General features: G+C 39.0%; 1 protein-coding gene across 3 annotated transcripts in view; it reads right to left on the minus strand.

Moving 5' to 3' along the window:
* Nucleotides 1-82: 82 nt before the first annotated feature.
* LOC111338471 (arf-GAP with Rho-GAP domain, ANK repeat and PH domain-containing protein 1) overlaps nucleotides 83-13,659 on the minus strand; it is a 38,720-nt gene continuing 25,143 nt past the window's right edge. For 2 of the 3 annotated variants that reach the window (XM_088734347.1, XM_088734346.1), the window contains exons 23-45: nucleotides 13,627-13,659; nucleotides 12,853-12,918; nucleotides 12,539-12,595; nucleotides 12,316-12,422; nucleotides 10,331-10,400; nucleotides 10,151-10,241; nucleotides 9,927-10,007; nucleotides 9,678-9,812; nucleotides 9,192-9,297; nucleotides 8,504-8,588; nucleotides 8,181-8,264; nucleotides 7,667-7,696; nucleotides 7,513-7,560; nucleotides 7,021-7,101; nucleotides 6,623-6,734; nucleotides 6,140-6,246; nucleotides 5,371-5,484; nucleotides 5,133-5,248; nucleotides 4,229-4,276; nucleotides 3,776-3,839; nucleotides 2,927-2,995; nucleotides 2,437-2,478; nucleotides 83-2,082 (exon numbers count right to left, since the gene is read on the minus strand). The exon at nucleotides 13,627-13,659 is cut by the window's right edge and continues 20 nt beyond it. In XM_088734347.1, coding sequence (XP_088590473.1) covers nucleotides 1,978-2,082; nucleotides 2,437-2,478; nucleotides 2,927-2,995; nucleotides 3,776-3,839; nucleotides 4,229-4,276; nucleotides 5,133-5,248; nucleotides 5,371-5,484; nucleotides 6,140-6,246; nucleotides 6,623-6,734; nucleotides 7,021-7,101; nucleotides 7,513-7,560; nucleotides 7,667-7,696; nucleotides 8,181-8,264; nucleotides 8,504-8,588; nucleotides 9,192-9,297; nucleotides 9,678-9,812; nucleotides 9,927-10,007; nucleotides 10,151-10,241; nucleotides 10,331-10,400; nucleotides 12,316-12,422; nucleotides 12,539-12,595; nucleotides 12,853-12,918; nucleotides 13,627-13,659 — 1,851 coding nt within the window. In that variant the 3' untranslated portion in view covers nucleotides 83-1,977. Of the gene's footprint in view, nucleotides 2,083-2,436; nucleotides 2,479-2,926; nucleotides 2,996-3,775; nucleotides 3,840-4,228; nucleotides 4,277-5,132; nucleotides 5,249-5,370; nucleotides 5,485-6,137; nucleotides 6,247-6,427; nucleotides 6,524-6,622; nucleotides 6,735-7,020; nucleotides 7,102-7,512; nucleotides 7,561-7,666; nucleotides 7,697-8,180; nucleotides 8,265-8,503; nucleotides 8,589-9,191; nucleotides 9,298-9,677; nucleotides 9,813-9,926; nucleotides 10,008-10,150; nucleotides 10,242-10,330; nucleotides 10,401-12,315; nucleotides 12,423-12,538; nucleotides 12,596-12,852; nucleotides 12,919-13,626 lie in introns of those variants that run through there. The other variant, XM_088734348.1, reaches the window with a different exon arrangement.

The raw sequence follows: 13,659 nt of genomic DNA on the forward strand, positions 1-13,659 counted from the left end.
GTAAAATGGCCTGTTTACAAGTCAGTAGTTGTCAGTTTGAAATTGTGCACTACATGATATTAGACAAGACAACAGTTAAGACGATCTTGAATATCATTTTATTGAGGTTCAGTAGATAGACACTAAAGCTGAGTTATGCCAAAGATAAAAATGGTTACAGTTTTTTTGTACAAAAATAACCAAAAATGATAATGGTCAACATCTCTATTTCTGTCTTAAAAAAAAAATACACATGATTAACTCCAAATGATCTGCATACCAACATGACTAGTGTTGGCCACTGAGAGAAACAATAATGGTAATTGAGTCGTACTTGCAAAATTTTCAAAAGGATGCAAAAATATATTTTCTTGTCAAAAAACTACATAAAATGGTGACATGACTACATAAGTCTTAACAGCAAACCCTGCTCTCATTATATTAAAGACTAGAAGTTCTAATTCTGTTACATTTGACTAGTCTGCTAACAGGATAAAAAGTACGAAGTTTTGAGTGATGTTCAGCACGAGTGAAATTTTTTGTTACAAAAAACGAGCTAAGAAAGTCAGTCTACTTACGAAAGAAAGTTTCAAAAGTTTTCAAACTTGCCCGAGTTACTAATTTTACGTGGAAAAAATGAATGAAAAAACAAAATAAGAAATCAGCTACAAGCACAAAAAGTCAAGGCCTGCGTGGAACGCGCTTGTCTGACGCGCCTTACAAAACTTAAGTACGTATAAAATGGTGACATGACTACATAAGTCTTAACAGCGAACCCTGCTCTCATGATATTAGTGACTATAAGTTCTACTTCCGTTACATTTGACTAGTCTGCTAACAGGATAAAAAGGACTAAGTTTTGAATGATGTCCAGCACGAGTGAAATTTTTTGTTACAAAAAACGCGCTAAGAAAGTCGGTCTACTTACGAAAGAAAGTTTCAAAAGTTTTCAAACTTACCCGAGTTACTACGTTTACGTGCCAAAAATGAATGAAAAAACAAAATAAGAAATCAAATACAAGCACAAAAAGTCAAGGACTGCGTGGAACGCGCTTGTCTGACGCGACTTACAAGAATTAAGAGTATTGCACGTGACTGCGCGAGACCATCGTGGGTCTTACCCAACTTAAACACGAAGGCGCGCTATATAAGGCAGTCTTCCCTGAGAAGACCTGGGCTCATTTGTCACTCACCGTTGACGTGTGCGGGTCAAATTTAAATGCTGGTAGACGAACAAAAGGAGCTAATGAGATATCTATTGTTTACTTCCACCAGCATGGTGGCATGAGGTAACGTGCGAACCACCAACTTCGATCTCAAATTTACCGCCACAAATAAAAACAGTTTCCATTGGAGAAAAGAAATACAAATCTCAAAAATTCTTGTATTGTGACGAAGACATAAAACAATTTTGAGGAATGCGCCCGCTGTTCACTGCCTTGGAGTAGCTGTAGCTCAAGCTGACTTGACTCTAAGAGTTCTACATCACACGACGGTTGATTGACAAATGGTCCAGTGGGACCTAAGGCTCCTTTCATAGCGCGCCTTCGTGTTTAAATGGGTTTGCTTGGATTGCGCGTGATAAAAGCTCCATTCCGCGCTCTCCTTGAGTTTCACGCTTGCGCGTGACAAACATATTGCTTGTTCCTCAATTTCCTACGAAACAATCGAGGCATGCAACGCGTACTAAATTTTAAGTCGGATGTCCTCTCACGAGTTTATTAAACTCTCTTCTCTGAAGCATCCTAGTTTTCTCTAGAAACAAGTAGAACAAGTAGAACCTATTTGTAATATACTTTGAAATTTACTTTCAATTATTTTCAAATTCTGGTCGCATTTAATTATTATTGTTAACTAACCGAGCTTAAATCTAGTGGCCATTTTTTCGCTCTCTATTTTCCTATGTTCAAACACAATTTCTAATTTCTAATGACTTAAAGATTCTGCGATTTCTTTTTCTAAGCTTCACACACAAAAAAAGTTAATGGATCCTATGGTTCATGTCTTTGGGCCTTTATCCGCTGGACGTCTCAAGGACGTTCGCCGATACCTGAGCTCTTCCACAATATGCTTGGTAGAGCCTGGCCGTCCAAGATGTACTGACTGTTGACAGAAATTGATAAATATCAATGACAAAAACTCCCTTCAAACAGGTTATTTGACAAAGGGAGAACAGCATACGATAAAGAAATCAAATGGTTAAGTAAAAAATGAATAAAGGGGGTAAGTTTTTAAACAAACTGTGGTGCTGCGTCGGTAGGATGTATAACAAGATAATTTAGTTTCATCAACTGAGGTGACAATGTAAATTGGCCATCCTTAAGAGTTTCTAAAGCTAACGTTTCGAGCGTCAGCCCTTTGTCTTTGGCTAGAAACATTAGAAACTTTGCGCGGTGGCCAATTGTCACACATTGTCAACTCAGTTGATTTAACCAATTAGTTGGTTAAGTAACAAACCTGTCTTCCAAGAAATAAAGGCAAGTCATCTTCCTGCGAACCCTGTTCAAGTTGCATAAAAAATTAGAAAGAACATTTGGTGCTGGCAGAAACAAGAGGAAAGACTTGCGTCATTTTAGAACCCTCTACCATTCTCAAACAAAACCTCCGTCCGAAACGTCATTTATTGTTCTCGCCGTTTAGGTTAGTTGCTTCTCTTTATCAACAATCCCCTTGCAGAGCGAAGTATGTGGTTTTAAGAAAATGGTGTCGTTTATCTGCTTTTATTTCCTCTCGAATTTATTTGGGCTTGTTTTGTATTTTGTTGTTATTAGTCTGTGCGTTTGGTGTAAATAATACGCTATGTTTTGAGAGCAATGTTCTTTGCTTTCAATACAGCATCATGTACTTAAGAGGCCAGCAAGCAGAGAGCTCGCCTTGGATTTTCCAGAAGAATAAGTAGACTAGTAGATCTCTTATAATGTCTTTTTGCATGAAGACTGATTCCTACCTTGGGACCCACCAAAGAGTACAGAACCTCTGAGTCCTGCGTGGGATCTGACCAAATACCTTCAGGGTGCTAAAAAAAAAAAAATCAAACTGAGCCCACACGAGAAGGCAAGCTGATTCGCTTTTGGAAACACTTTCCAAGTGGTTATCAGAAAGTCTCTCTTACTGATCAGGGGCGGATCTAGGGGGAGGGTGCAGGGGGTGCGTACCCCCCTCCCCCTGTGAGATTACCTGCGGCTTTCTAATACAAGTGGTACTCTGCTATTACAATTTGTTTACGTCCGGTCACCAGTCAGTTACGCCATTTTTAAGTGGTGCACCGCTCCTCAAAAAAATCCTGGATCCGCCCTTGCTGATAATTACACTAACAACAAGAGCGACTCCCTCATTCGCGTTTTCCCGCGCTTCAAGCGGTGTGCTTGTTTTCACCTCGAGTGCCCAACGGCTAGTGATGAAGTAAACCTTTGTTCGCATTAGTCGCCGGGATGACTTAGGCTTTGGTTTTTTCGACGCAACTAAACGCCCTAATTTGTGTTGAAGTGTTTCTCTTGCCCCTCGAAGCAGCTCAACAGAAATTTTGTTCTTGGTGGAAGATCCCTTTCTCACACGAGGTATGTTCTTTGCAAATACCCAAATAAAATACAGCGAAGAATAATATTGATATGGATCTTCCCTGAAACAAAGAACTACTCGCACATCTTACAAAACTCAAACAAAACACTTGAAACCTTAAAAGACAGCTCGACTGAAAATGTTTTTTTCGCTTTACTTTCTCGCTATTAAAAAGATTAATCAAGGCCACAATCTCAAAGCAAACCCAGAATCAGTTTCAATTAACTTTATTTTGTACCTTCATGTTCAGTGTTGCAGCCAGCCAACGATTCCTATCAGCTTTGTCTTTGGCACACATATACCTGAAGCAAAAACATTTACGAAATAGTTTAATTCGAAATAAGTGTCTAAAGTTAAAAAGGTTTGTAAATCAAATTAAATACATCTTGCTTACGTTCCAGACACTCGGCAAGAATCCAAGAAACGGGTGAGTGAGCAGACATTTCTCACTCCGACGTGCCTGACTTAAACCGTCCCTAAAAGAGAGTCTTTCCGTTCCTTCACCCTCGACTGTTCTTCTGCTAATCTCCTCTCTTCGCCCTCCCCTCCCCTCCCCTCCCCCACTTTCTTCTCGCCCCTTCCTTTCCTCCCAAGTAACTGCAGATGACGCCATGATGTGCTCTAGGTCCAGTTAAATCTAATATACTTGATTTTCTTGACTGTCTTTATCTAATTTTTTTTTTTTACCAACCTGACAATGTCTTCTTGGTCTGTTTTAACCACAACAGTGAACCCACAACTGAGAAAAATAAAAATAAAAAACATTCATGAAAATCAGCCGACAAAATAGAGAGCAATTTATGCGAAAGCACTTCAAGCCTAAGTACAGTAATACTTAAAAGGAAGCGCTATCTAAACGACTCTGCGCAAAAAAGATTGGCTCAAAGGTTAAGCTAAAATTGTCGCTCACAGAAGTTTACCTTTATCATAGCCTCTACTACTGCGACAAAGCGTGCGAAAGTTGTTGAAAACTTAGGCAAAAAATTGTCGCGTCTATCATTCCAATAGTTATGTCAGTGTTCTCGAGTACATTTCAATTTAAAATTCTTTATCAATAGCAACCGTAAAAACAAATTAGGAGAAGTCAAGATTTTGTTTGCTACTCAAGAACCTGACATAAAAAAGCGAAAAAATAAACTAGCGAAAAAGAGACTAGAGTCTGAACTCCGTAGAAAAGATGTAATTAAAATAATCACAACATTCGGTTTGAATAAAACTCCTTTAACTTCGTAAAAATTCCAAACTGAGGGATTAAAATAAACGTGAAAAAAAAAATCAAAAACAACAACCGAACTAAACTCCGTAAAGAAAAACAACAAAAGTATGCGCGAGAAAATATCCACGCCAGTTTTTCCAATGTCAAGGCCAGAGCCTTCCGACGTGTAGCCCATTTGCTACAGAATTTCAACACGAATATCGGAAGATCTGGGTTTCGAATTCTCCTACGAAATTCTTATTCCCCCTTTTTTTTTGTTTTAACTCACGTTCGAGGTAAATTTTCAATATATCTCTTTCAACAAATTTTAATTCGCAACGTACGCTACCCGGCCTCACAAATCCAGTTGCGATCGTCACGTGTCAGAGTAACTGATTACCTCGTGTCCAGTGTTTTTGTGGCTTTCTCAGCTGGAATACCCACATACAAAGTGAGTTTATGCAATGGCCACTGTTCTGAGTCTGATTTGTCCGACTTGATGGCTCGTAAAATTGACTTCATAAAAACAATAACAAAAAACAAAACAAAGTAAAATAAATAAAATCGCGTAAATATTAGAAACAGAGAGTCAACTGCGATGAGATGAGAACACATAATAAAAAGAGAATAGCTTTTACCCCCCGTTCCTTGTTGACTGACATGTAGCCATTCTTCAGACACACGTGACTCTGTTTCCAATTCCTTTTAGGATCCCGGATTTGTAGGGGGCCTTCGATTGAGAGGGAACCGACCTGAAAACAGATGATCACCGTTAAGAGAAAAATAGACTTTTAAAAAACGAGGACATCTTTATTGACAAGACATTCGAAACTTTTTCAGGGGACCTACGTCTCAGTCTGTTAATCTTGAAAGAAAGATTTCACCGAAATTCAATCTTGTTATTCGTTCATGTCTATCCTTAGCCTTCTTCATTCCTCTTTTGCATATTATTCCAATGCTGTTCTTTCCAGTCCAATCAAGCTAACATTTTGTAGACTGTGTCGTGTTCAAGGTAATGTTGCTCGTGGTAAGAAAAACTTATGAACTCCACCAAAAAAACAAAGAGACTTGACGAATAAAAAATGTAGTCGGAGTGCCTGGACCACCGTAACAATCCCTGCTTTGCGAACGTGAAACTGAAATCGATTATGCAAATTAACGTTGCGATAAATCTAAAATCTCATATGGACGGCGCGTAGAGATAGTCATAAAAGAACTAAATACAAGGACAACTAAACTAAGGTTATTTATAGGCTCAAACTTCAAATCGTTCAAATATGTAATGGAGTCTCTCAAAATCAATAAATCACGAGAACCTACTCGAAACTGAAGCTAGTGTTCACGATGTAATAAATCTTGAATACTTTAAAAGTAAATTATTTCGTAGAGAATAAGAGAAATATTTACATATGGAGCGATCTGCTCTGCGATGTAGTTCTCTTTGACAATCAAGTAGTTCCCACTCCCCCAGTTTGCCGCGGTCATGACCTTCTCTCTGACTTGAAACGCTCGCTCTAATAGAGAACACACAAAATAAGGAATAAAATACAACTTTTGTACGAGCACACTACTTTCCAAAGGTTTCACACGTTAAAGAAGGGACAACTTTTCAACTAAGAATCAAAAGTTATTCAGAATTGCTCTGAAATCGCTTTACTGACCACTGTAATTATTATTGTTTCAGAAAACACTCACCACCATAAGATTTCCCATTTTAGCCCATCAGTAAACTGACCGTGTTTTCTCGCCTCACAGGCAGCATTCCTGCTCCTTGTGATATGTTCCTTTGTTCTAAATAGCCATTGTGATTATTCTCAACGTTGTGATTAGACACTCAATGGAAGTGTGCTCATCGAATGAAGTGAGAGGAGACTGGGAAACAACACTTACCCATGGCACCATTATCGATAACTTCAAACAGCACCCAATCGATATCGCGCGATAGTGCCTTTTGGGAGACGACCTCCGTACACAGTCTTCCTGCCGTCATCTCAGACGAAACCTAACGGGGAAACATTACCAATCAGTTAAAAACCTGAATTCTCCACACCGGACAAAATACAGTTCTTATGGAGCTACTTTTCGGTTAATGTAGCTATCGAAAGATTTCAATCCTGTCATTTGCAGTCCTATTAAACTTCTTCATCCTTCGCCATACTTAACCCTACTTTCCTTAAATATGAAAATGTTCTGTATAGTTATTCAAAATAACTGTCAGCTCTTAAACGAACTGGTATCGTAGAGAAAAGTTAATTATTGATTAGGAAACACCAGGCGGGATGCGTTACCTTCATTAAATGTGGATTGTCATTCTTCTCTTTCACGTAAATATCCAAAGTGAATTCTCCTCCGGAATTATTTTGTTTGTCCTGTAAATTGTAAGAAAAAAAATGAGTTAAGAACAGTACTCGTCATTCAAGAAGAGAGGTTTAATTTCTGTCCAAGAAATAAATCGTATTGAAACGAAAAAACGAGAAAATGGCGTAGTTTCAAATAAAAAAAACTGCAAGGAGACAATTTCCAATCTTTGAAGGTCAAAAGCAATCCAAGATTGCTGAGGTTTTGATACCAAACGCTTTGTGATTGGTTTAGAAAAGTCGCGCCACCTGTCGACCCAAATTGAAAACCACGCGACTTGGTCATCCGCGTTTTCCCGCCAAAAAGGTCTCGTGATATTTCCCTTTGTTGTAATTAGCCGTTGTCGTTACTCCATCGAGCCATGCTCCATCCAAACTAAGACTAAAAGCTAAGAAAGCTTGCTTATGTTGCAAAAGTGTTACCTTCAATTCGATCAACTCTCGTATCTTCTGAGTGGCTTCTACGATTACCTAATAAATGAACAAGAAAACAAAAATGAAAAAACTGGAAATACATAAAAAAAACACTTTGAATCAAAAGCCAAGGTATTGGATGAAAAAAATACTTCGTTCTAACCTGGGCTTTCTCTACTTCTTCTTCACTCACCTAGAAAAAAAGAAAGAAAATAAATAAAAATTGTAATTTTCTCACCGGTGGGAGCCAAAGTTCCTCTTGCTAACGGACGGACACAGGTTCGCAGCTGCCTCAAAGCTTCTTAAATCTTCCACACAAGTAAAGCACCGAATTCTACCGCTTTACCTTTGAAGTTAAGTCTGAATATAAGACTGAAAAAAGTGGCTTTCCGAATTTATTTCTGGGCCTTTAGCATAATGTGTCTTGGAATAATGCTTCTCCTGGATGAGATGAGATTCTAGTCCATCACAGGTTAAACACCTCCCTCCCCTTTCGCAGTATTTTTTTCTGGTATCGCTGATAGTTGACTAGTATCCATTCTTACCCCTTTCTTGTCCAAGAGCAAGTGTAAACGAGGGAGTGTTTTGTTCTGTTTTTTTTTTTTTTTATTTTTTTTTTTATTTTCTTTATTAAAGTTAACCAGGGCCACACCAGAAAGTAACTCACTCATACTTACGTCGAAGAGCCACTTATAATACGTGATCATGTCTCCAACGATAGAAAATTCCTGATTAATTGAGGTATCGTCCATTCGCCCAGTCTGATGTAAAAAGATAGAGGATAAACACGATCGTAACATTGGAATTAATGGCAAAGGAAGGCTGTAAGACTAAATAAGAAAAGCTTGAAAAGTTAAAATTTAAAAATGTAAGCAATTGTGAAAAAAGGTTTATAAGTTGTGTTCACCAACTTTTCACGGATTCCTCAAAGATTTTCGTCATCGACTTATGTCACAGCCAAATATTCTCTATTCCAGAAATAGGGCCAGAAAATGCTTACGTTTTCATTGGACATCAAAGTAGGACCGAAGATCATGGCAACATTGGGTACTCCCATTTTGTTGACGTTAACCAGCTCGGTCACTCTGAAATGGAGGAAAAAAAATAATAGGTATTAGACATGGCAAACAAAATTCAAGTAATCCCTCGTAAAGCTGATTCGTTCTTCGCAAAACAGTCACAAAAATTGATTCTGCTGTCCATGGAACAGGCGAGAAATATAACAACTCCCCAGAGTTAATTAACAACTTCCAAGAGATAATTAACAGATCAGCTTATCGCCATGAGCATAAAGATCAGTTGTAACTTTTCTGACTGAACCATGTCCGCAAACTCCAAGTAATGACACAAAAAAAAAGTGAGAGAATTTTTTTTGGAGTTTGAAAAGCTTATCCATCGCTAGTTCTCCCTCATCAGCATTCTGTCAGGTTTCCCTGACAGTTCGCCACTTCCTAGTTACACTCCTGACCCTCTCCAAGGTGGAGACAGTCCTAGATAAGTGCCTTGACCAATAAGAAAACAAAACGAACTGCTAGTCAGGGTTCGAACCTGGACCCCTCGATCCTAAGTTCCGCGCTAGACACCAGGCCAATGGTCTCCCCAGGCCTCGTGAAAGTAAAACGAGAAAGTGTTACGGTGACTCTAGTTGGATTTCGAATGAGCTCAACCCCAATCGTCACTAGACTTACTTGGCCAAATGACAGATGATCGCCTTCAGAGTTCCATGGTTCACTTTAGGAAGCTGGTTGATAAGAGATTTTATAGTCTGTAGTCTTGTATTATGGTCTTGAATCACTTAGGGGGAAAAAGAAGAAGAAATGAAAAAATAAACAAGCCAATAAACGAATACACTACGCAGTAAAAACAACTGCATTATTCATACTGTATTAACATTATCATACATTAACATACATTAACATACATTATCATACATTATCATACATTATCATACCCCATTACATTGACCAATAGCATATAGTGCTCGCGAAATTAATGAACATGGCAGCAAGTCAAAAGTGAGGGAAAACCCAATGTACTTTTGACTGTGGTTTGGAACCTAATAAGTGAGAATGGGCCATATCCTATCTTTGGTGATTGCTGTGATACCTAGAAACTAACACAACTATGAAATAACGACGCTCAACAAAATCTATCCAAAAAAAATTGATTCTTACAGCCTGCTGTGATAAAACGCTTGTAAATGTCACCAGGGATGACTGGGTCGGGAAGTTGTCGTAAGTATTGCTTCAGTATTCCAGTGACGTCATGGACCCCGCACTCATCCAAAGTTAGCAGCACGCTACCTGCGTCTAAGGAGAGAAAACCATACATCGGTATAAGCCAACACGAAAAGTCCAACTAACTGAATTATAGCTTTTTTTTCAAAACAAAAATCGCCATAAATTTTCAGATGAGTTTGTTACCTTGATCAAATGATGTTCTCAGTTTCTTCATTGTCAACTGCCCACCATTTACTCGATAAACTCCTTCCATCTCTAAACCACCTGGGTTGATCAAAAATATTTAAGAGAATCGGTCATTATATCGCGAATTAACCTCGTCGATCAGAAACTGTTTTTATCCGAGTACATCCGTGTTCATCACGCTAATCTTTTGACATAAATTGTCCGCCTAAAAAAAAAATTACCATAAGTTTCAACAAACTGCAAGCATTTTGCCACCAGGTGAGGAATTCCATCAGAACCAAGCTCTTGCTGACAAAGCAGAACACCAAAAACCTGTGGAAGTTTCGAAGGGCGGATAAGCTGGTTACAAAATACCCCAATTGATGAAAGTCGAGTCAGTTCTTCCAGTCCTAGACTCTTACCTGTTTGCTTCTCAGAGCTGAAAACCAGCCCTCAAGTTCGTCTTCAGTTTCAGCCTTCAAACTATGCGTTCTATGAAAAACGAAAAAATACATATTGTCCTGACTCGAAAGCTCCAGTAAGGGTTAAAGAGTCATGTCTAACAATAATCTAAGGTTATACAAGGGCGCAAACTCGTCGTTGTGAGGGCAAACTCGTCGAGAGCGAACTTGCAATGGAGTGAAACTTGTTGTTTCCGTTTGCTTCTGTGAACAATTAGATAGATAGATAGATAGAGATAGATAGATAGATAGATAGATAGATAGATAGATAGATAGATAGAGATAGATGGATAGATAGATAGATAGATAGATAGATAGATAGATAGATAGACAGACAGACAGATAGTTCTTCGATGAACGTGGTTACCCTGTTTCCGTCGTTCAAGCGGGTTACCACCGCGCTCAACTTATTGATAGACATTCAGCACTACAAACGTCGCATAAGGAAGATTCCGACCGCATTCCATTCACTCTCACGTTTCACCCTCACAACCACTCAGTTAAATCCATCATTCTTAAAAACTTTAAATTACTTCAAAACGATCCAGAGACAGGCACTATCTTTTCGCAGCCTCCGCTCATTTCATTCAAACGCGACAAAAACTTAGGCAATTTTTTGGTCAGAAGTTCTTTTCAGACTAATGAGCAACCAGGCACTTTTAAATGCGCTCGTGCACGATGCAAAACGTGTCCTTTCATTCACAACACTGATAAAATATCGGGACCTAAACGATCCATTAAGATCACCGATCACTTCACGTGCACCTCCGCTAATGTAATCTATTGCATAACTTGCACTTATTGCAAAAAGATATACATCGGCGAAACAGGCAGAAGACTAGGTGACCGATTCCGAGAACACCTTCGAGACGTGGAAAGGAATGACAAGGACACATCGAAACCAGTCGCTAGACATTTTAATTTACCCAATCATTCTAAGCAACATATGGCAATCTGCGGTCTTTCCTTGCACTTAGGTGGCACGGAAAGCCGTAAAAATCTTGAACAAAAGCTCATCTTTCAAACCGGCAGTCTAAATCCCACAGGGATCAATGAACGCTTTTCATTCCACTAATTTATTCATGTTTTTCTCGTTGCCATGCACCCACCAATAACGTAGCTCCATTTTCTGCCTTTAAAAGCACACACAACCCACAATTCCTCTATTCGCTCCGACGAAGGGCTAACGCTCGAAACGTCAGCTTTTGTAATCATTACGGTGGCCAATTTACCATTTCAACTTTGTTGATATATCCAAATTACTTCGTTACTCCCACCGACGCAGCCCCAAACAGTTTCTTTCGAAACTATCAGCCTTTAGACAGACAGATAGATAGATAGATAGATAGATAGATAGAGATGGATAGATAGACAGACAGACAGACAGACAGATAGATAGATAGATAGATAGATAGATAGATAGAGATAGATGGATAGATAGATAGATAGACAGACAGACAGACAGATAGATAGATAGATAGATAGAGATAGATGGATAGATAGATAGATAGACAGACAGACAGACAGATAGATAGATAGATAGATAGATAGAGATAGATGGATAGATAGATAGATAGACAGACAGACAGACAGACAGACAGACAGATAGATAGATAGATAGATAGATAGATAGATAGATAGATAGATAGATAGATAGATAATTTTTAGACAGGGTGCGTTCTCACAGAAGTGGTTTTCAGAACGGCCCTGTAAGCACCCACCCAACCCACCCCAGGGGAGAACATCCATCACACAGTATACTCGCGCGAGGGAAATTAACGTCTCCTACAACTAACCCTGCAGGAGACGGGACCTCCATTTATCATCAATTTTTAGCTTTCGTTTTCACGTTTCTTAGATTACTAGCACGCTTTTGCGAGTAAAGTTCTTTCAGATAAGGACCTGCAGGCAATTAACGGACACATTTAATACAAAACTCTTCTTACTTGTCGAGAGTAACAATGTCCAGTTGCAACAGCTCTCCCTTAGGAGATCTCACCAGTGACGTCACTGTTCTAAGGTCAATCGTAACAAGATCGTCCTTGTCATGCGGCTGCCAACAATGAAGCAAGCAGTATGAGTAAAATCGATTCATTATTCAAACAAAACAATACAAAGTTCTATTTTCTCACACTCCAGAAACTAACCAAGGATAACAATTCCACTCACCCCTCTAGCATACTTTAGGTGTCTGTCTTTCAATAAGAACCACCTTTTTCTCCAGCTCTACAACAGAATATGAAATCGCAGATGTCAGCATATTAGTCAAAAGCGAACGTTACTGGCCTTGGTGAGGAGATCTGATCTTAAATAAAATATTGAGGCTGAATATGGTGTTGGCGACTGTTCGTGGGAGCACAAAGAGACTGGAATGCAAAACGACACAACTATTTCCCTAACAACTGCAAGCTCAGCTTTCACTTTCCACTCTTTGCACGTCCGCTTGTCACCTCGTCTTTAGTATCAGAGCGCCTAAAACTTACTCCTTCTTTCTTCTGCAAGAATCCCTCTTTTTCATAAACTACTTCGACGGGAGCACTCTGAGAAGCCTGTCAGAGAAACAATTAAAATCAGTTCGATTCAAAATGAATGTAGTATGGAAAGACGCCCGATGATATTTCCTACGTCTATCAGTACCAGAGGGTAAAATAACAACAGGAGAACATTGATCTAATCCCCAATTACGATGATTTACATTAAAATGTCAAAAGTAATTCATAACGCCGGCAGTCTAAATCCTACAGGGATCAACGAACGCTTTTCATTCCACTAATTTATTCGTGCTTTTCTCGTTGCCATGCTCCCACCAATAACGTAGCTCCATTTTCTGCCTTTAAAAGCACACAAAACCCACAATTCCTCTATTCGCTCCGACGAAGGGCTAACGCTCGAAACGTCAGCTTTTGTAATCGTTACGGTGGCCAATTTACCATTTCAACTTTGTTGATATATCCAAATTAATTCATAATTACATCATCTTATTTACATTTTTACTTCGCTTTATGTCTAGAAATCTCGCGGGACTTCTCGACCAGTCAGATGCAAAACTAAATGCTAGCGTTTTTCCCCGCTTGAATCTGATTACATTTGATTTCTCCGAGTTTTTATTGGCTCATTCTGGTATTTCCCTTCGTTCTGATTGTCTGCTATGAGTACTTTGGATTTGGTTTTACGATAATCGATTGAACAGCGATGTATATGTGAATCAATATCGTGACTTTTTACGGTATCTCAGACATGACAGAATACAATCTTACCTCAGTTTTGGCTGTCGCTGCTTGGTCATCACC

The sequence above is a fragment of the Stylophora pistillata genome, chromosome 9 (genome assembly GCF_964205215.1).
Source record: "Stylophora pistillata chromosome 9, jaStyPist1.2, whole genome shotgun sequence".
NCBI classification, from domain to species: domain Eukaryota; kingdom Metazoa; phylum Cnidaria; class Anthozoa; order Scleractinia; family Pocilloporidae; genus Stylophora; species Stylophora pistillata.